The 23,369-nt window shown below is 32.1% G+C and overlaps 1 protein-coding gene across 1 annotated transcript in view; it reads right to left on the bottom strand.

Moving 5' to 3' along the window:
- Positions 1-23,369, bottom strand: part of PIGK (phosphatidylinositol glycan anchor biosynthesis class K) — a 141,922-nt gene that overhangs the window by 35,857 nt on the left and 82,696 nt on the right. Inside the window, exon 10 of the mRNA XM_081305669.1 lies at positions 3,594-3,678. Within this exon, the coding sequence (XP_081161795.1) occupies positions 3,594-3,678 (85 nt within the window). The remainder of the gene's footprint in view (positions 1-3,593; positions 3,679-23,369) is intronic.

Raw genomic sequence — 23,369 nt, 5'->3', positions numbered from 1 at the left:
GTCTTTAATAAATAAAATTTATCTTGTATACATTATGGTATGAAATAGAATTTTAGCTATTTTCCTGCTGAGATAAAATACTATTTTTATCATATATTAAATTTTCAAATATAATAAATTTTGTTCTGGATTCTATAGTGTCTTTTGAGTCATATATCTTTTGAGACCATTTGTTACTTACAACATCAATTTTGTGGGCTTTATTTGGCATTTTAAAAAATACAAAATGGAACAGGAAAAGAAAATACCAGAGTATATTATATGTAATGAGGGTAAATGGGTCATGAAACTTTTGTTTTAACACATGTACACATCCACATCAAGGGCCAAGATGCATGCGTGTAAAATATATTTCTTACTGTGAATCAGAACCAAGAAAGCTTCAAATCGACTCCTCCATTATGTTTCATTGATCCATTTGTCTATTCCTTATCTATACCACATTTACCTAATTATATTTGTTTTCAGAAAATATTTTGATGTTTAGTTAAGCAAGTCCCTTCTCCCTTTTACATACTTTATTTGATTATTCTTGGACATTTATTCTTACACATAAATCATGTGGTTGTTTTTTCTTAATGTTAAAAGAAAACTTGTTTCCATTATAATTAAAATTGCTAATTTGAGGGAACAAATGCTTTTATGATATTGTTTTTCCCTTACCACCACTGAGTAGTTGTCAAGAACCTGGTCCATTTCCATGGTTCCTACTATAGGTCATATGGTTTACTTGTTAAATTTAATTGTAATTATTTAATATTCTTTGCATTGCTGTAACTGAACATTTTTCCTATTTCCATTTCTGTGTGTTTACTGTAAATACAAAGAAGCTGTCAATTTTATTTAACTTCTATCCTGCTACCTCACCAGTTTCTCTTATTAGTATTATTGTTTGTAACTTGAATCTTTTGGGTTACTCGGATGTACAATCAATCATATTTGGTAGGACCACTAAAAAAATGGTAAATAATTTGGCAATACCAACTGGTAAATAACGAGAATCCAAACTTGCTCCTGACTGTGGAACAGTTTAAGTATCATATACAAGAAATGAATTAGTCAAAGACTAAGACTCATTCCTCTCTTCTATTTCTCAAGTTGCTCCTCCTAATATAGACACTGTCCCTGTCCTCTCTCTTGGAATCCTCCATTTCTTCTGCAGCTTCTAAATGGTGTATCAGTGAGAGTCCCGGGCTTCTAATGCCTGGGTAATAGAGAAGAGACAAAGAGAGCCTGCCCTGGTTTTCAAAGTACATATCCAACCATTCAAATTCATGTATAGATGGCATAATACAAGATGCTGAAAGGAATATCAATCAGTCAAGAATGTCCAGAAAGGGCTGGGGTTGTGGCTCAGTGGAAGAGCGTTTGCCTAGCACCTGTAAGGCACTGGGTTCGATCCTCAGCACCACATAAAAATAAATAAAGATATTGTGTCCATATACCACTAAAATATTTTAAAAAAAGAATGTCCAGAAAGATAATCAAACAGGATGTGTACAGCATGCAAACAACTTTATATCAAATAGAAATAATCTATGCTCTAAAACAGGTAAAGTATGATGCAAAATTATTTTTCATACAAACAGATACGGGTGGAGGCTAGTTATATACAACAATAATGCTAAATTTAATTGTAATTACTTAATATTTAGATACATTATAGATTAATGTAATCTAAATACATTATAGATTGAAAAGTTTTGTGAAATTAACTAAACCTAATTATCATATTATTTTCTTAGGGAAAAGATACTTTTATAATACCTTATAAATCAACTTCTGGCAACATAACTCATATATTTCTTTTGTTTGTTTGCTTGTAGTACTGGGGACCAAACCCAGTGTCTCCTCCATGCTAGGCAATCACTCTACCGCTAAGCCATGTCTCTAGTCCATAACTCATATATTTCTTAAAGACCACTTGAACAACTCATTGGCAACCGTCCCTAAGTTATAGTACAGTCAAAAAAGGGAAATAACAACAGGAATAAATGGAGAATCTGATATTAACAATGACCTTTTCTGACTACTCCTTGAGAAAAAAATTTTGTTCAATAAAAATAAAAATTGAATTTAAAAATTCCTACCCATGCAAGATTTCTTAAAGATTGAAATTTTATAAAATTCAGTACTATGTAATTTTAATTATAATGTTTATACTTCAGTCTTAAAATTAACAGCCTTTTATACTGGAAAAATAAAATAAAATTTTCACCAGGCTCAATATACTTCATCTTTGAATTCACACAGTGTATGACTATAAAACACAGATGTTACATAAACCAGGTTAGTTTATTGGTTCATTCATGCTATAAAAATATTACTGACATTTCAACTGGTCAACCATCTTAAAGGTTAATTCTTATTTCCTCTTCAGATTTTATTCTAGGTGAACTGTTCTAGGCAGATTCTATTTACCTATTCTGAACAAACCACAAACTGTTTCACTGCTCACTCTTACTGTTAAGAACATATTGACTTGCTGCCTGCTCTGCTGTTTAATTCATTTATGCTGAGAGTCAGGCATGAAGACAGAATTTTAAATGTGACATTTGCAGACTGTTAGGTCATTTAAGCTCTGACAACACTGGGGAATTCCTGACATATAAACTGGACCTGATTACCAAGCACAGATGAGCTCCCCAAAGGGGCAAATATCTGACCATTTTTTAAAAATAATTTCTCACAGAATTTTAATACTAAATTTTTATATGGGTGAAAATATCTATATAGCCAACATTTGAAAGTAAAAGTCCCTGTTTCTTTTAATAAACTCAAACTGCCATTTCTAATCAACCCATATCAGCTAAATAAAATTTCTTTTGAATGAAAAAGACATATAAGAAGTCTCACAATAATAACTAATACTCATAAAATTCTAAGAAATTCTAACATGTAATAGGGCTTTTAATATTTTCTATCATCTGTAAGGGTCTAAAAAATCTTCTAGGTGTAAATGCTATAATGCTAGTCAACAGACCACTTAGAAGTATTAGATTCTGGCCCAGCAGGTCAGAGGTTATATGCTGCCAAAATTATAGTACAAAGTCTAAGCTTAAATACTTACAACACTGCCTTTTCTAAAATTATCATTATGTAGAAGGGATGAGAGAGTCATTATAATTGGAAATGAACAAATTGCCCACATGACATTTAGAATTATACTTTACAAGGGTTGATAATGGAGGAGGGTGAAAGAAGTAGGGCAAGATTGTTTTCTCTTTTTAGCTACTCCAAAAAATGATATTTTTTTCAGGTCTTTCTCCTTCTCACTAACAAGTACTATACATAATGGTTCAAAATTAAAGTTTTCTGAAATTAAGTTTTGTTATTAAGCAATATACAAAAGATAATTCCAATTACCCTGTATTTCACATAAGTAAGAATTCTAGTGTTGCACAGTAAGTAGCCTTTTAATATTGTGCTTTGAATGAGACTTAACTGTAATAAGTGCAGCCAAAGTAGGGATAGATGGCCTGGAATGCCTTTCAGCTATAGCACAATGATTCTGAGGGAAAACTAACAAAAGCAATTATTTTTCAGAGATTAAAAATCTTGTTTCTTTCAAAAGAATAAAATGAAAAGCAAACCTGGTGTATTATTTCAGCTACAGGAAGTTGTTCAACATATTTCAAAGGTTCCACTAGATCTTCATCCATCCTGTCTTCCGTATAGCTAGAACAAAAGAAATAAAAAACACAAATCTAAGGCAAATACTATTTTTAAATATGGAAAATATTTAAATATGCCACTAGTGAAATATATTACAATACACATATTTAACATAAGTTTTTGAAATAATCAGTATGTATCAATAATTTTTGAAAACTACCCAATGAAAAATTTTAAAGGTCATGACCAAAAATGTATTCAAACTGCAATTATTATAAAATTAGCTAACTTCACCTAAAATTCTCAGTTCCTATCTTTCACTCCGAGTCCTGAAAATGTTGAAGAACCCTCTGTTCATAGGAGGTAGTTTTTATCAGCATTTAAAGACCTTCAAAACCTGGCTTCAATCTCTTGCAAGCCTTGTCTTTAGCAACACCTTCTCTATATACCAGTCTATTGTTTTGGCCATATCCAACTACTCTCCACCCCGGAGTAGGCCTTCCATCTCTAGAACTCTTACTTTTCCCACACTATTACATCTGTTAGGACCAACCACCAATTCTTTTCTTTGTTTGCTCTTAACAGTCTAGGTATACTATTTTTATCTCCTTAAAGAGAAAAATCATGCTTTTTCTTCTTTGTATATCTAGTGTTCACCATATAATATTCAATGTTTGTTGAATGAATATATGAATAAAATGAAATAAAAACAATTGGTTGTTCATAATTATTCAATTTTTTTAGCTGTAGATGGACACAATATCTTTATTTAATTTATTTATTTTATGTGGTGCTGAAGATCTAACTCAGTGCCTCACGCATGAGAGGCAGGCACTCTACCACTGAGCTATAACCCCAGCCCTAATTGTTCATTTTATATGAAAAATATTTCCTTTAAATATATACATTTAAAATTAGATGCAAATTGACATAATACAAATCTAATACAATATAAAATAGTAAAGAACAGGAATAAGAATGTTAGAAAACCTTCCTAAATAAAAAAAAAATCTGATAAAAGTTTTTTTAAAAAGTTATTGAACTTTTTAGAAATAGCAAACACTAGATTTCAAGATGAGAACTTCACATATTTAAACTTCCTTTCTATTTTTTCCTGTGAATTATACATCAACTTATCAAATTAAAATTAGAATTTAAAAACTTAAACTTTGAGTTTTCTTGAAAAATATAGACTGGCCCCAAATTTCAATGGCTACAGTAAAGCAATCTGGTAACTTTGGCATCTCTCCCAAGAAAAAGGGCAGATATACAAATAAAGTCAAAGTTTTAGACAGGATTAAAGAAATTCAAGTGTATTTTATCTAGGTGAAAGTTTGTGTATAGATTAGGATTAGCATAAAAACGTAACAATTTCGAGAAACTTTGAAAATTCTTACAAATTATGAAAAATAAACTGTCTCAAAACATTATGTTTTACAGAAGAAGAAGGTAGAAAGAAAGTTGTCAGGGACTAGGAGGAGGGGACAATGGGCAGTTATTGTTTCATAATTAGAATTTTAGTTTGCAATATGAAAAAAATTGTAGAGATGGATAGTGACAATACATGATAATGTAAATATACTTAATACCTGTGGACTGTGTACTTCAAATGGTAAAAATAAACTAAACAAATTAAATTTTATGTTATTTATCTATTACAAGTTGAATTACGTCCCTCTTCCCGTATTCCAGAAGCACATTTTAAAGCACTTACCTCCAGTAACTCAGGATATAACTACATTCATAGACTGTGTCTTCAAAGAGATAATTAAGGTTAAATGGGGTCTTTGGGGTTAGCCCTAGTCAAATATCACAAAGTGTCCTTATAAGAAAAAATTAGGACACATTGAGAGAATAAAGGCCATGTGAAGACAGCAGAAAGGAAAACAGCCATCAAGCAAAGAAGAGGGACCCTAGAAGAAATCAATCCTGCAGACACATCTAGCTTCCAGGCTTCAGGAAACACATTTGTTGTTTACACCACCCAGTCTGTGATACTTTATTATGGCCATCCTAGCAAATCCATATAGTATGTTTTATCACAGATATATAGTCACTCACAAACGAAAACAAAACCAAAAACAAACCAAAACACTGCTCTAAAACATTCCACAATGTACATTTCAAAAGTCTATCCATGTTTTCGTGTACAAAAAACAAATGAAGGCAAAAAAAGAAAAAAAATAATTGGACACCATCAAATTCAAAAAACTTTGTGTTTCAAGAACACAATCAAGAAAGTGAAAACATCTATCGAGTAGGAGAAAATTTTTTACAAATTATCGATCTGAAAAGACATTTATCAAAAATATGTAAATACTATAATTCAGGAATAAAAAGATAAATAATTCATTAAAATTTTTCCTTCCTCAACCAAGGAATTCTTAAGTAAAACTGACATTGTTTTTTGTTGCTTTCTTTTTTACTGTGCTCTTGAGTGGCAAGAATACAATGACAACTCAGTTTGATGCCACTATCCTAACTCCTGAGAAAGCACCAGCAGTTTCGGTAACTGCTGAAAGAGGTATTAGATCACTAAAAATAATTCTAAAAATACAGAGAAATATGAAAAAGTCACTCTTCATTGACTACTGCAAAAATCTAAAATAACAACGTAAAAGATGAATACGTTTTACTCACAACATATTTCCTTTTACTATAAAAGATATTTCTTTAGTTACACGAAAGTATTTGAAGTTTGGCAATTTGTTTTAAATGTCAAAAAACTGTTAGACATGTGTGTGTGTGTGTGTGAGTGTGTGTGTGTATTTTTGCTAAATCTCTTGAAAGTAAGTTTCAGATACCATGACAGTTCACATCTAAATATTTCAAATACTGAACGACAAAGGATACGTTTGAAAATTTTCTTCCTAACTGCATCGTTTTTTCAAAATCACTCATATGTAATTCATAAGTGATCTTGAGTATCACTATGAACACATGACTTTTTTTACTTGATGTTTCATAATCAACTAAAATGACTGTTCATTTTGAATGTCTTGAAAATGTTGGTCTGTTGTTTTCTTGCTTTATGTGTTGTGGTCAAGAGGTATAATGCCAACTTGATATTCTTTCCATTTATTTTAACTTTTAATGTGTTTTTAATTTTTACCATTTTTATGTTACTTGCTATTTTTTTTACTTGTAGGCTCAGATGGACTTTTTCTCCCTTTTTATTTTAGGTCTAATATTAAGATATTTTGAGTTGGTTTATTCTAAATCAATTCTCCCAGATGCACAGGAGACAGGCATCCTTTCAATACAGAAATTCAGTATTCTACTTCTAAAAAGTTTTTTATTAGATTTTTAAGTACTACTTCTGTTTATTTTTCATTTGTTTTTATAGTTCAAGCATGGAACTAAATATAATAGAGCTTCTCTATCATTTTATCTCTAATCCTTTTTATCTCTCTTATTTTAGTGTCACTTTCTTGACTATTTCATTTCTATTCTCTATGTCCTTTACTGAACTTTGGGTAATATCTATCTTCCCTTGGGTATCTTGTAATTTAGTTTTCACTTCTAAGATGATTTTTGTCAATTCGCAGAGTTGATTCAGCTCCTGTTTCACGTACCCTCCTGTTGTTTGTCTATTTCAGCTGTGATTTTTTAAAATATCTGATTCATAGTGCCCTTTTATATTGCAATCACTTATTTAATACAGGTTATTCATGTTCAAATATTGCATTTCAGTTTTCCTTTGTTTTGTAGTTTTTCTTTGACATGTTTATTTTTGTTTTCATTCTTTGTTCTGTGTATACATATAACTTACAAACTAGACTTGATCTTAATTTCCTATTTTACTCTTATAATAACTTCATATAGATGCTGGTTTCTTTTCCTGTTGAGGATTATATACATTGGCTCTTTCAGGATTAGTAATGGCAATTTATCTTGAAATGGGGAGAAAAGGAGAGAAGCTGGCTTATTTGGTTTCTCAGTTCAACAGCACCCTCTTCTGTGGCTGTGCTGAAGTGTAGTTTCTTTAATAAATGGTACTATTTTGTGTGGTGGCAGTGGTACAGAATTTGTATTGTTTAAACACTAGTTTATTTCCATAAAGCCCTTATCTTCAGTTGTTTTCTTCTTTCCCTTCATCACTTAAATTCTAAGAGGAACCTTTTCCCCTTTTCAAGATGTCTCCCAGTCTCACAGAACTGATGCTTTCCCTGAGACTGTCACCTAAGGTCACCCATACTTTCCGATCCATGCTTATAGTATAATTCAGACAGAGAAAACTGCAAATGCTAATTTCAAGTTACATGTGGCTGCCATCCCAAGGAAACTTAATAATTTTTCTCTTGAAAGTCAGTTCTCTTTCTTAAAGTCATCCTAGTATTCCTTTTTAAATAAAAAGGAATTTAAAATTTTTTAATTAATAGTTTGAGGCCTTTCAAGGGACCTTCCTAAAAGGATATCCTTTTTCCATTTTCTCTTTCCATGGTCATTCACTAAGAAAGTTTATTTAAATAATTTAATATGGAAGTAATTTCTGCATTGAAAAAGCCATGAAATCCTAATTTTACTTAATATTTTCCTGTTTTTATAGAAGACAGCAAATGAAATTTGTTTACTCTATGAAAGAATTTTGAATCCAATACACTAATGCTACCATCGAAAATGAAAACGCAATTAAAATTATGTCCAAATCCTCTGCATAAATAAAATACAGCTGGCAAGTTACAAAGCCTATGAAATTAGTCTTCACAATCCCCTTTTGTGTCCTTTTTCTTTTTCAGAGATGCTCTCAAAATTCTTTCTCCTCTGTGCTATCCAAGTACTGAAATAACACCGTAAAATTATTTATAGTGCCATTCATAAGGTCATCTCTGACTCAGAAACAGTAAAGTTTTTAATCTATAATACCATATTGAGATCAGATTGTTCATGTATAAAATGACAAAGATTACTGAAGGCTAAAGGCCAAAACACCTTTCCAAACACAGCAAATAAACTCAACAAAAAGAACAGGAAAGCAAAGATATGATGCTGTTAGATAAAACTAAGATCAATAAACAATTCAAAATATATCTAGAGTAATTCAAAATTATCAGGAAGAAATTTCCTAAACATACCAAAAATAGGAATCCAACACACACACAGCATAACCTCTTGAATATGACAGCTCAAAAGAATTACTTGAAACTAAAAGTATACAATACATAAACTTAATTTATTCTTACGATCTTTTAACAAGGCACAGAAAAGTGTTCATTCCTAAACTGCATTCTTTGATTTTTTTCAAGTAGTTGTATAGTTGCAACACATTGTGCAAGATAAAATTGACAAATCTGGGGCTCTTATATTCCTAAAAATTTAAAGACACTAAGAGTAAAAAGAATTCTAGTCTACTAGTCAGTGGAGACAAGCACAAAATACTACTAGAACTCCAGAAAAGTCCCAATGGTCAGTAAAAATTATGAATTTTTATGAATATAGATTACAGCAATGAGAAAACAATCTAATATATCATCTCCTATAAAACAAAATTCTCCATCCCAAACTCCCTGCATCACCATTCCTTCTAATTAGCAAACTAAAAACTTATAAGTGAAGATAAGAAAATACAACTAAAAGGCAAAAGGAGGGGCTGAGTTGTGGCTCAGCAGTAGCACATTCACCTAGCATGCACAAGGCCCTGGATTCGATCCTCGGCACCATATAAAAATAAATAAATAAAATAAAGGTATTGTGTTGAACTACAACTAAAATATTTTTTTTTAAAAAAAGCAAAAGGAAGATGGTAAGTCAGGCAGAGGAAGTGCAATATGAGGTAGAAAACAAGAAGTTAACTCCCAAACAATTAAGACTATACTAATTTATGATCTAACTGTCAAATGTGTTTTATTTACTATCAGCTAGCAATATAGTACAAAGTACCTCCCAACAAACTCAGTAAGATGACATAATAAAATCCCAGAAATCCAAGCTCTAGTTCTCATTCAAGGGGCATTAAAAGTAACTTCATATCTGGAACAAGTAGAAAGCAGGCACATAACATGCCAATTTTGTATACATAAGGAACTATCTTTGGAGCCTAACTGTAATCAGCTGAAAGAGCGGGAGGAAAGTATCAGAAAAAAATACTGCCAAAATTATTGAGTATTTATCCTGTACTCTATGCTTCTGTTGTTACAGTTGTTTTATTTTTGCTTTCACATATATATCCATGTATACATGAAAAATACATATAATATGCATATTGTTTCATTACTAAATTATACTATGTATTATTACTTGTTTATTCAGTTACATAAGGCAAATACATCAATTGCTTTTGTTTGTTTCATGAGCTAAGAATGGCTTTTCATTTTTAAATTATTGGGGAAAAAGTCAAAAGAATAACATTTCATGACAAGTAAAAACTGTATCAAATTCAAATTTCAGAGTTACGCTACAACAAAGAGTTGTTATACCACAACATACATGGTCACAACCAAGACCATGTGTGTCTAACAAAGGCTAAACTATTTATTATCTGTTCCTTCATAGAAAGTTTTCCAACCTCTGTGCTAGAATAATTATGTAGAAGGGAGTTTGCTGGGTCACATAATATGCACATTTTAAATTTTGCTAGAAACAACCAAATCATTATCCAAAGTGGCTGTATCAATTTATACTGCCACCAGAAATGTATAATTTACCATTTCCTTTCATCATTACCACTTATTTTTCTACAAGAAAGAATATATTATTTTAATTTCCATTTCCCTACTAAAAATATCTTTATATGGTCACTAGAAATGAGTCTTTTCTCCATTCCAAATGTGTTATCTTTTGCTTATGTTTCTGTTGGGTTTGTCTTTTTATTAAATCAATGTGCAGTTATTTACATAATCCGTACAGAAATTCTCTGGCATTCATGTTGTCAATCATTTCATCCAGAATTTCTATTTACCTTTAACTTGGTTTTTGTTGTTGTTGTTGTTGTTGTTTGTTTTTCTACATATTTAATTTTGTTTCAGCAAATACTGTTGATTTTTTATTAGCTGTGCTTTGGGTTAGCATGACTATTCTCCCTAAATCAAAAAGATATTCTTCAACAGTATTGATGTTTTCTATTTTACATTTGTATCTTTAATCCATTTGTATTTTGTGTTTATGTAAAGTAAAAAAGGGATATCTAATTTTATTTTTTTCTGTATGGCAAACCAATTGCTTCAACATGAATTTTTTACTTATCTATCTTTTCCTCCAATTTTTCATAAAAGCTTATCTATTATATATTGTTATGATGGATCTTTGGGGAGCTTAGTCTGTTACATATTTATTTACCTAATAGAACCAATACAATATTCTTTGAATCACTATGGTTTTAAAAGACAAAGTCTTAGTATCAGAGTAAATGCCTCTCCCAACATAAGTGCCCTTACTCCTTAATCAACCAAATAGCCTTAGCTATCCTTGCTCCTATACTAGTCAATGTGAATTTGATAGCTAGCTTATTATAAAGTTCCACGAAAAACTCCTTAAAGGAACAGAATATGGTAATGGTTAAGTGTGCATTTTTGGAGTCAGACAGCTAGCACTTTCACTTTTTCATTAAGTACCAAGATACAAAGCTTTCTGCATCTGTAGTCATCTGTAAAATGACTACATACCCCACAGCTATTCTGAGGATTAAATAAGTTTTTAAATTCAAGTGTTTAGAATGGTATTAGGCATTTATTAAACACTGAAAATTTAATCCAAGTTACATTACATTTACAAAGTTATTCGAAGTTATAATTCTCATCTCTAAATATGGTCTGGCTTCTCCATTTAAGTATTCCTTTATGATCTATAATAATTTTATAATTATCTCCATAAAGATGATCAGCTTTAAAGATCTATACCCAAGTAGATTATAGGTGCTGTTGTTTATGTTTTCCAAAAAAAATATATTACACACATAATATGCATATCTATCTATATACAATGTACACATCTAGGTTTCTAAACATATGTTTCAAACAATCTTTTATGCTACTGATTTTAACAATAACATTGAGATCAGAAAAAAATGTTCTGAACACTTTACAGGTATGAAGACTTGCCTTTTTGGTTACTATGAGTCAATATTTGTAAATACTTTATATTTTAAAGCAATATCTTTATTTGCAGAAGATATAATATCATGATATCAAATCACCACTCCACAGAATCAGTGATAAAACTAAAGAATTCATTCAAGTAACTCTTTATGCAATGACATACAAAATAAGTACTCTTTGCATAAACAAACAATAAATAGGGAACATAATGGTAGTGAAAACATTATTTGGGTGCAGCCATAGCTGCCATCTTTTATTTATTTATTTATTATTTTTTATTTTTTAGATCTAGATGGACACAAGACAATGCCTTTATTTTTATGTGGTGCTGAGGATGGAACCCGGGTCCCGCCCGTGCTAGGCGACACTCTACGCTGAGCCACAATCCCAGCCCTTGAAAACATTATTTATGATAGTAAGTACCTGATCTTGGGAAGGATATTTTTTCCCTTACTTTTTAATCTACCAGATCAAGCTTATCTATTACGTTGCTCATATAATCAGTTTAAAATTATGAAAGGATCTTTTTTCAATTTCTGATAATATGATACTAAAATATTCCAATACAATGGTGAATTCATCAACCTCTTTTATTTGAAGTATGCAAACTTGTTTATACAATATTCTGTGGACATGTTTCTGAGAAATTACAAATTTGTATGCTTTTCTCCCTGATGACCTAAATCTTTTACTATTAGTTTATTTCTTTATGCTTGATGATGCTCTTTTCTTGAGTCTATTTTGCCTAATATTAATATACTTATATAAATTTTCTTTTGGTTAGCAGCTGCCTAGTAATATTTTTCAGCTATTCAACATCATTAATTTTCTGTCTAGTTACATTTATTTTTAATCCTAATTTGATCTCCATTTTACTGTTATAGTTTAAATTTATTGTGATACAAAACATTATTTTAATTATTTCTGCCTTCTTACTTTGTAATTTTATTTTTTCCTGCTTTTTCTATATTTTATCTACATTCTTTTGTTGCCTTCTCATTGATTTTTCTTAATTCCAAGTTTTTCTCCTGTATGGTCACTGATCTTATTTCCTCTATTTCTATTCATTTTGTGGTCCTTCTCAAAATGTCAACAGTGTCTTTACCTCACTGTCTAATGCTATTATAACATATGACCCTTTTCCCAAAACAACATGAAAAACCTCAAAATAATTTAAAACCAATCACTTCTCCTCCTTACATGATTACTACATATATTAATATTTTGACTTACCCCTAAATAATTATTATCATTGTCATTATTATCATCACAATTATGAAATATACTCAGTTTTTGCTTGAATTTATTCACATTTTATCAATTTGTTAGCTCAGCATTCTTACTTGCAGTCAGATCTCCCTTTTGGTTTATTTCCTTCTTCAAGAAGTACATCTTTTAGGTAGACTGATACAAAACATTTTTTCTATGTTTGACATGTTACTTGTTCATTCTTTAATAGTATTTTTAGTTGGGTAATAAATTGTAATCTAAGTTATTTTTTCTCAGTACTTTATTAATAATTTTGGTTTCTACTCTTGCCATTAAGGTTTCTTTACATCAACATAGTAGTTATCCCATTGTAGATATAGTCAGCCTTCTGTATCCATGGGATTTGCATTTGCAGATTCAACTAACCACAGATCAAAAAATATTTGCAAAAAAAAAAAAAAACAACTGTACTTAACATGCAGACTTTTTCTTCCTTCTAATTCCCTAAACAACACAGCTAACAACTATTTAGACAGCATTTGCACTGTATTACCTATTATAAGAAATACAGAGATGATTTAAAGTACATGAGAGGGTATAAGTGAGTTATATCAAAACCATTTGAGCATATGCTATTTTAGTATCCATGGTGGGGTAGATCCTAGAAGATAGTGATAGCCTTTGGCTAATTTTTTAAATTCCTTTGTTTGAGGGAAGGGGTTCTAAAATTTAAGTATGAAGTGTGAACTTCTGTATATTCTGCTTTGGAGCTGTTGAACTAACTTTAAAATGCAAAAGAATAAGCCATTATCTCTTTGAGTAACACCTTTTACTTGTTATATATTTTCATTCTCCTTTGGAACTCTAATTAGTCAACAGTTTCCAATGCTACCTTCATGCCCCATAACCTATCTTTTAAACTTTCCATTTCTTTGTCTTTTTTTCACACTGGGTGCATCTCTTCAAATTTAACTTCTATTTCCCTTCCATTGTGCCTAATCTTACAAAAATGGTTGGAATCTTTTACTCCTTCCTACATATATCCATATCTTCTGTGATGTGACTTTATAGCTCTTTCCAACAAAAGCTAAGGTTGGCTTTGTGATTCCCTCTGCACAATAGGATGCAGCAAAAATAACAGTACTACAGTTTGAAATCTAGACTTCAAAAGGTCTTGCAAACTTTTGAGACCTCTGTCTCGGCCATGTGAACTTGCTGAAGCTAAACTCTTAAAGGATAAGAGACCACATGGGAACTGAGTCAACATCAAAAATCCCAAAAATGTGGATTTCAGAAGCCATCCATTCAACCCAGAGATGACTATGAGTTCTGAAAAGAACCAATAATCTAAAAGAATCATGCTTCTGAACCCACCCTAAATTGTTGGTCCTCAGAATCATAAGCTAAATAGATGTTTGTTATTTAAAGATACTAAGTTTAGGAACAGTGTATTATGTGTCAATATGTAGAGAACACAGTTACTTAGCCTATTAATTTTTAAAACTTTAATAACTATGGTTTTCAAGAAAGGTTTTGGTCTTTTTCAAAGTGCCTGATCATTTTTAATCATCTTATAATACTTTTTAATTTCTTCATTTCCTTCTTTCATTTTTTAAAATAATTTAAATGGTTATTTCCTATTTTTTGGTTGATAATTCAAATATTAATGTCCTTGTAGGTCTAAGTCTGTTGATTCTTCTATATTGTGGTAGGTGGAATTCTGAGATGGCCTTCAGTATTCTCATCACCTGGTATTTGTGCCCTGTATAATCTGCTTCCTTAAGGATGGGCGGGATTGTAACGATGACGGATTTCATTCCTATAATAAGGTTATATTATGTGACAAAGGTGAAGGAATTTTGCAAATATAACTAGGATCCCAAATCAGTTCATAATGAGTTAGGCAAGCTTGACCTAATCTGGTGATTGATTCATTAAAAGGATCCAGGCCCTTTCTAAAGTCAGAAAATTCAAAGTGAGAGAGTGTACTGCTGGCCTTGAAAGAAGCAAACAATCATACAGGAAACTGCTTATGGAAGGCAGCCTAATGGAATTAAGAAATGTTCTTGACTGACACTTGGGAAGAAAATGGGAATTTCAACCATCTACGTGCAAGGCACTGAATGTTAACAATAATACAAAAACATGGAGAAGGGATGTCAAGCCTCAGTTGAGATCACAGCATTGGCTAACATTTGATTTCTGCCGGTAAAACTCTGGACAAAAGACCTGGTAATCCATACCACCCAGACTTCTAAAGTACAGATACTGTGAGATAATACTGAGTGCTGTTTTAGACTAGGTTTATAATAGTTTATTGTACAGCAATACAAACTAATACCCTTGTGGTGGCTTGTCTTCCCAAAATTGTTTGCAATGTAAGATTATAAGCAATATTTGATTGACCTTAATCTGTGAGGTTCTGAGGAATCTTGATTGAAGGCAATTCCTCCAAACAAAATTTGAATTTGCCTCTGCTTGCTCTGGCTAGCTATCAACCTAATATCACTTCTATTGAATTTCTTGGGCCAAGAAGGAAATTACAACCCTAATCCATATAAGAATATGATTTTGGTTACATATTTTAAGAGAAACCATTTCTTTTTCTCATCTGTAGCTAAAGCCCATCAGAGAAATTTCCATATTTTCTTCCTCTAAAGGTTGTTAAGAGTTTTGTTCTAGTCTCTAATTTGATTTGAGTTTAACCTTGGAAGTTAATGGTTTTATGCAAAGGCCTTAAACCCAACTATCCACTATAGTTTTTTGTCCTGACCGTCATTATAACTATACTAACTCAGAACTCTAGGTTTCTATCAGCAATTATTACCTTAGGTACCCATACCTTCCCAGTTCACTTAATTCTTGGGATTTAGCTCCTTAAGTATTCTCCAAGAAATTTCCCTATTGTTCAGCAAAACTCCCTTAGAGCTCCCTTTTTAGAGCTACTATTCAGCAGCAGGCTCTTACAATTAATTTTTGTTCATAAATAAACAGACCAACATCAAGATGAGGCACAAAGTCCCCTAAAAAGGCATGTTTGAATCAAGGTACAGTTGGACACATCATAGAATGAACCAAGAAGGAAATTATAATACTAATACACATGGGAGCCTAAACAGGAGACAGACCCCACATACTGATGATACTCTCCTTTCACAGTAAACCTAAAGTGACCTTGCAAAAAGAGATAATCTGTGCTTTGCTGCCAAGGCATGTTTGGAAAAACCAACAGCCACCATCTAGAAACATTGTAAGAAGGTAAGTCCTTGTAGCTTCTTTTAGTCAGCTTTCCTGCTGTGACCAAAATATCTGACATGAAGGAAGTAGAGGAGGAAAATGTAGAGGAGGAAATTTTATTTTGGCTCACAGTTTCAGAGGTTCAGTCCATGGTCAGCCAGCTCCATAGCTGGGGGCCAGAAGTGAGGAAGAACATCATAGAGGAAGGTATAATGGAGGAAAGCAGCTCAGAACATGGCAACCACGAAGCAGAGAGAGACTTCTGCTGACCAGGAACAAAATAAAACCCCAAGGCATGCCCCCAGTGACCTACTTCCTCCAGTCACTCTATACTACGCAATTAATCTAGATCCAGTGAATAGATCCACTAATTAGGTTACACCTCTCTCAATCCAATCATTGTACCTTTGAATATTCTTGCATTGTCTCATGCTTCATATTCTAACCATAACATAGTCCCTTAAATAAAGGGGGCTCACCAACTCTAGTTCAATCTGGAAAAAAATTCACAAATCAGTGTTGTTTATCTCTATACACCTACTCTTTTGGCAGCGTGGCTATGTATTTAAAAGCATATTTGTGTAATTTGTAAAGCATCTAGGTATTTTATAACAAGTTTTTCAGAAAAAAAACCCAGTCAGCAACAATCTCAAAAGCGAAATCAATTTTTATTATTAATTCACACCATCTATCTCATTTACATTAATTTCTTATTGTAGATAAAGTGAAATATCACATCTCATCCTGAATTCTGAGTATTCTTTTATTGAGAACTGTTTCTTTCTAATGCAATTTCAAACTCAGAATGCCAAAGGCCTTAAAGTCAAGTTGTGTTTTAATATAAGGTAAAACTGGGATTTCTGGCATTCAGTGTTAACTCACTGGCAACTTTTCAGATGTAGATGTAACTTCTGTTATTACCAAAAGTTACCTACTTTCTGGATATTCAAGGTTTTATTATCCTTAAATTAAAAAGAAAAAAAAACTATCTTTAACACTTAAACCATACATATTTTAATCACTTTCTATGATTTAGGAGATAAGTATTGAAGTATTTGAGCATACTAAACAGAAATCATGATGAATATCACTTATTTTTTTAAAGCTTAAGAGCTTTCCTTTTAGATATAAGATTTTAAATGTATATGTCATGTTTATGCAAAGCAATTAGAGTAGTTACAATTTTATGTCTCACCATATAGCTTATTATCATCTTTTGCAGTACCTTAAGGCCAAAGTGTAAAAGATTGTCATGAAACATTCAATATTTAAAACATATAATAGAAATCTAAAATACTTTGTTCCTGACTCTCAATTTTGATGCTCTAAATATGTGCATCTTTGGTATAAAGAAAAAAATATTTTAAAAAATTAGATTAAATAGTTTTAATAAAACCCAGTTTAAACTGCTCACTGACTATTTCTAAATCTTTAACTGGCAATATAGTTCTGATGAAGCAAACTAGGTCCATTACTGATATAATGAACTAAACTTATATGAGAATAATTAGAAAGATAAAAACATCAAGAAATAAGCATTAAGTCCTAAAACAGAGTTGTATAGATTTTCTGTTTGTCTTGTGGTACTGGGGATCAAACTCAGGGCCTAGTATATACTATGTAAGTACTCTACCACTGAGCTTCATCCCAGCCCCCTAAATAAGAGACTTTAAGAAATTAACTATGGAGGTAAGTATGAGGATGGCAAAACATAATTGTACGCCAATATTCACATTTAGTAATCATGTTACAAATTTAGGTATCCTGAGATCATATCCTATGAACCCTGTATTTCATTAATTTTTGTTTGTTTTTCATTTCTTGGGAAACAATACTGCAAAATATTAATTAACATTAGAAACTGATGCCATCAGATAAATAGCAGAGAAAGGCTTTTTATATTAAAGTTAAAATGAAGTTGATCAAATTCATTATAAAAGGCATTCCATAAGAATATTATGGTTTCCTTAAGAGATTGTCAGAATAATGTTGCAATTTGATCAAATTAAAGAAAGTACAGAGTATAGAATATTACTCAGTATGATAAAAATTTCACAGATATCATCAGTTAGTTTTCAAGATGGTGGAATAGAGGAGGTCATGTTCCTGGCTGTTTCATGGAGTGAAACAAAGAAAGCAGACAGGCAGCTTCTCCGCAATATGGGTGAGCAAAAAAAAAGTGAGGGGGCTTTACTGAAATCTAAAACTGAACACTCAAAGCAGATTGGGGACTCAAGAGATTGGACATATAAAATAAGGAAGAAATCCCCACTGCCACAGCTGGGTCGGAAGCTCCACCCAGAGAGGTCCCTCCCTGAGCATAGTGGAGGGATAAGGGAACCTGCATTTTGGGGAGGCCCAAGGTATGTCTGGGTACAGAGCGTTTAGAAATCAAGTACATTGCCTGACAAACCTGGATCAATATCCATGCGCTGCTCAATATCCATGTGCGGGAAAAGAAGCAGCCATCTCCTCAGGTGGCATGCAGAGGACAAAGGAAGGAACCATTTTGCAGTTACTACATAGGGGCTAGAAGCTGAGGGGGCTGATTCCTGGCAAACCCAAGTTTGGCCAGAAAATACAGACCCAGTAAACACAAACTGCATGATATAGAATGTGCTTAAGCAATCAGGAGAAAAATTAAACACGAAGATACGTTTACACAGGTAATAACTAGTTATGGAAACCTACCCAGCTCTACACCTCCCACCGCAACCTAGCTGCTTACAGGACCAGTTGGGAGAGACCAATCTGGCCAGGAACTCAGAAAGGTGAGGACAGGAAAGATTGTTTGGAGACTGAATCCAAGACCAGGAAACATAGGGTCCAAAGGGGACATAGGAGACTAAGAACTGGGTTCCCCACCAAACAAGTGGAACCCTGGGGAGATTTCTGGGGCTCAGTCTACCAGCATGGACTAGCAAGTACTGGGCACTGAAGGAACACTGATTTAAAATCTCCAGACCAATTAGCATTCAGCAAAGAGCCTGAAGCCCACTTAAGCTTAAACCTTGCTTCCAGGAATTCTACCTCCAGGATACCTCTCACACTTCAGCAATTCAGAAGGTGGAGCATCACGTCCCAAATCTAAAACTACTGAGAAGGGAAAACAGAATCTTTTAAACTCCAACAGAAAGAATTCTTTAACTTTTCATCAAGATTTTTTTTTAATTCTTTTTTTCTGCTTAATTGTGACCTTGATGGTACATAGACATTTATACATACTCATTTGGTTTTGTTCTCATTTCTAGCATTTTTGAAGCCAGTTATTTTTCATGGATTAATTTTTTGTGACTTAGGATGTTTGATTCGTATATTTTAGTTTGATATCTTTTTATTTTTATGTTATATATTTTTTCTTCTATCTGTTTCCCTTAATTCTCTTTTCTTCTGCTAACAGCCAATCTCTATTTTTCTTTCATTCTTCCTTTAATTTTTTTACTACTTCCCTCCTCTCCCTCATAACCATCACATCCTATATCACATCTTTTCTCTCCTGTCCACCATTTAAAATTATAAACCCTTTTGCAAACTTGCTATTTTTATTGTAGGCAATAAATGATCATATCATTTCTGTTTATTGTGGTAATTAATACTGTAGATGACATAGTAGAAACTATTTGGTTTAATGCAGAGTATTGTTTTCATTGGTGGTTATTATTATTTGTCACTCTCTAAAGAGTGAAGTACTAGAAACCTTCAGGGACACTGTAAGTCCATAGGGCAGAAACTCTACTGCTTCAGATCCATACTGTCAGATGGGTAGACACACAAAAAACATGAAAAATCAAACCAAAATACTCCCGATAACAAACCAAAATACTCCCAATAACAGAATCCACTGACACCACAGTGGAAGAAATGTCAGGAGTACATAGTTAAACTGATCTGCAAAGTAAAGGACAGTATAAAAAATGAAATCAAAGAGAAAATATAGGAAGTGAAAGATCACTTCAATAAAGAGGCAGAGATTCTGGAAAAAAAAAACAAGCAGAAATCCTCGAAATGAAGGAAACAATAAACCAAATTAAAAATTCAATAGAAAGCATCACCAACAAACTAGATCACTTGGAAGACAGAACCTTAGACAATAAAGTCAAAATATATAATCTTGAAAACAGAGTTGACCACGGAGAGAAGATATTAAGAGACGGTGAACAGAACTTCCAAGAACTATGGGGTAACATAAAAAGACTAAATTTAAGATATACTGGTATAGATGAAGATGCAGAGATACAAACCAAAGAGTGTTCAATCTTTTCAATGAAATAATATCAGAAAATTTCTCAAATCTAAAGAATGAAATAGAAAATCAAACACAAGAGGTTTACAGGACCCAAATTGTACAAAATTGTAATAGGCCCATACCAAGGCACATTGTAATGAAAATGCCTAACATACAGAATAAGGATAGAATTTTAGAGGCTATGAGAGAAAAATATCAGATTACATATAGGGGGAAACTTATTCAAATCTCAGTTGACTTCTCAACCCAGACCCTCAAAGATAGGAGGTCCTGGAATAACATATACCAAGCTCTGAAAGAAAATGGATGCCAACCAAGAATCCTATATCCAGCAAAATTAAGCTTCAGATTTGAAGGTGAAATAAAAACCTTCAATGATAAATAAAAGTTAAAAGAATTTGCAATGAGAAAGCCTACACCACAAAATATTCTCAGCAAAATATTCCAAGAGAAGGTAATGAAAAAAAAAAAAAGTGAAAACCAGCAAAGGGAGGAACCCAAAGAACCAGGAACACAAATCATATCTCAGTAATAACCTTGAACATTATGGCCTAAACTCATCAATCAAAAGACAGAGACTGGCAGGTTGGATTAAAAAACAAAACCCAACAACATACTGTCTCCAAGAGACTCACCTCATAGACAAGACTGAAGGTGAAAGGATGGGAAAAAACATATCATTCACATGGATCACATAAAGCAGGAATTTTTATCCTCATATCAGATAAAGTAAATTTTAAGCCAAAGTTAATCAGAAGGGACAAAGAAGGCCATTTTATACTGCTTAAGAGAATTACACATAAACAAGACAAAGTAATCAAAAATATACTCCAAACAATGGAGCATCTATGTATCTCAAATAAACACTTCTCTATTTCAAGAATCAAATAGACCACAACACAATAATGCTGGGTAACTTTAATAAGCCTCTGTTACCACTGAATGATTCCTACAAACAAAAACTGAATAAAGAAACTATAGAAGTAAAAAATACAATTGATACTTTAGACTTAACACATACATATATTATGTGAATATATAATATTTCATAGAATATTCCATCCATCAATGACTGAATATGCTTCTCAGCAGCATACAGATCCTTCTCTAATACAGATCATGTTATGCAAGCTATCACATATGTTGGCATACAATTGTAATATTAATATATTACTTTCATATATTTTTAGCATCTGTAGGGTTATTTTGATAGCACCCTTTCCATTGATATTAATTTCTGTGTTTCTTCAAATATTAATTTGAAGAAACACAGAAATTATTTCTTTCAAATATTAATTGTTTCTTCTTGATTAGACTTGATTTTTATCAAATTTTAGCTATATTATTTCTTCTCTATTTCATATATTTTTACTCCTACTCTTACTTTTTCCTTCCTACTACATTATTTGAAAATAATTTGATTGTATTCTAGCTTCTTTCTGATAGAATTACTTTAAGTTATATATGTTAATTTGGGTACTGTTTCATCCTTGAGATCCTGATATCTTAAGCTTTTATTATCACTTAGTTCAAATAACTTTTCCTTTAACTTCCTTGTGCTTTTTCCTTGACCTCTTAGATATTTATAAATATGCTATTTAATCTTGAAATAGTTGACGTGGGGATGGGTTTCTATGTATCTTAAGGTGACTGATTTCTAATATAGTAAATCATGCAGGAAACACAGTTTGAATAATTTCAAATTTAAAAAATAGTAATAGAAATGCTTTTTATATTGATTGTATTGGTTACATACATGTCAAATTGATCAAATTTCATACTTCCAATATATGCATTTTATTTTATTTCAATTTTACCTCAATAAAGCTATGGGGAAAAAAATTCACAGACATGAATTTAAAAACAAAGATGGGGAATAATGGAGCTAGACAGTACTGGTAAATTAATGTCATCTTTAGCTCAAATCAAATTTGTTCATAAGTCTTTGTTCCATGAAGAAACATGTTTCTCTTCTTATATAAATATTTAATAATTATTCACAGTAACAGAACATGGCCAAATCAAACATGAATTTTATTCAGTCTTCTGCAATTTCTTTTTCATGACAAAATTAACTGTGAAAAAAAATTTTTAATTACCTCATAGGAATATATCTATTACATTATCAAAAATATATTTTAAATAATACTATATCAATTTAATGAAAACTCATTAAATGACTTTACTTTCAGGTTTTGGTTCCATTTTGGCTTTCTTCTTTAAAGTTTATTGTGAAATTTCAATTTACCAATTGGCAATGACAATGATTGTTTTCCAATAAATTTAACAACAGTGATCCAAAATTTCCATCAATCATAAAGGACATTATTACCAGCAAAAACCTCAGGGCCCCATCTCTTACCAGGTTAATTTCTGTCCCAAAATAAAACCTATAGTAGTTGAATGTGAATATTATGATATCAACTATGGAGATAAATATGAAAAGACCAGGCTAATGATGATTCCTGTCCAAATGGGCCATATATGGTGTTTTAGTCAGCTTTTTCGCCGCTGTGACTAAAAGATCTGACTAGTATAATTGTAGAGGAGGAAAATTTTATTTGGAGGCTCATGGTTTCAGAGGTTTCAGTCCACAGGCAACCAGCTCCATTCCTCAGGGCTTGAAGTGAGGCTGAACATCATGGAGGAAGAGTGTGGCAGAGGGAAGCAGCTCACATGGTGATCAGAGAGCAGAGAAAGAGGGGTCTCCATTTGCCAGATACAAATACATACACCAAAGCCATGCCCTAATTCCCACCTCCTCCACCATACCCTACCACTTCAGTTACCACTCAGTTAATCCTATCAGGGGATTAAGTCACGGATCGGGTTAAGATTCTTATAACCCAATCTTTTCTCCTCTGAATCTTCTTGCATTGTCTCACATGTGAGCTTTCGGGGAACACCTCACATCCAAACCATAACAAATGGCACGGCTGATAAAAATGGAAATCAAGCTATATAAATAGCACTATAGTATACCAAATAAAGAACAGAAAAATCCACTGTGTCTCTTTCACTATACAAGA

This window comes from Spermophilus citellus (genome assembly GCF_964194105.1).
Source record: "Spermophilus citellus genome assembly, chromosome: 9".
Classification (NCBI taxonomy): Eukaryota; Metazoa; Chordata; class Mammalia; order Rodentia; family Sciuridae; genus Spermophilus; species Spermophilus citellus.
This window is presented reverse-complemented; position numbering and strand designations above follow the sequence as displayed.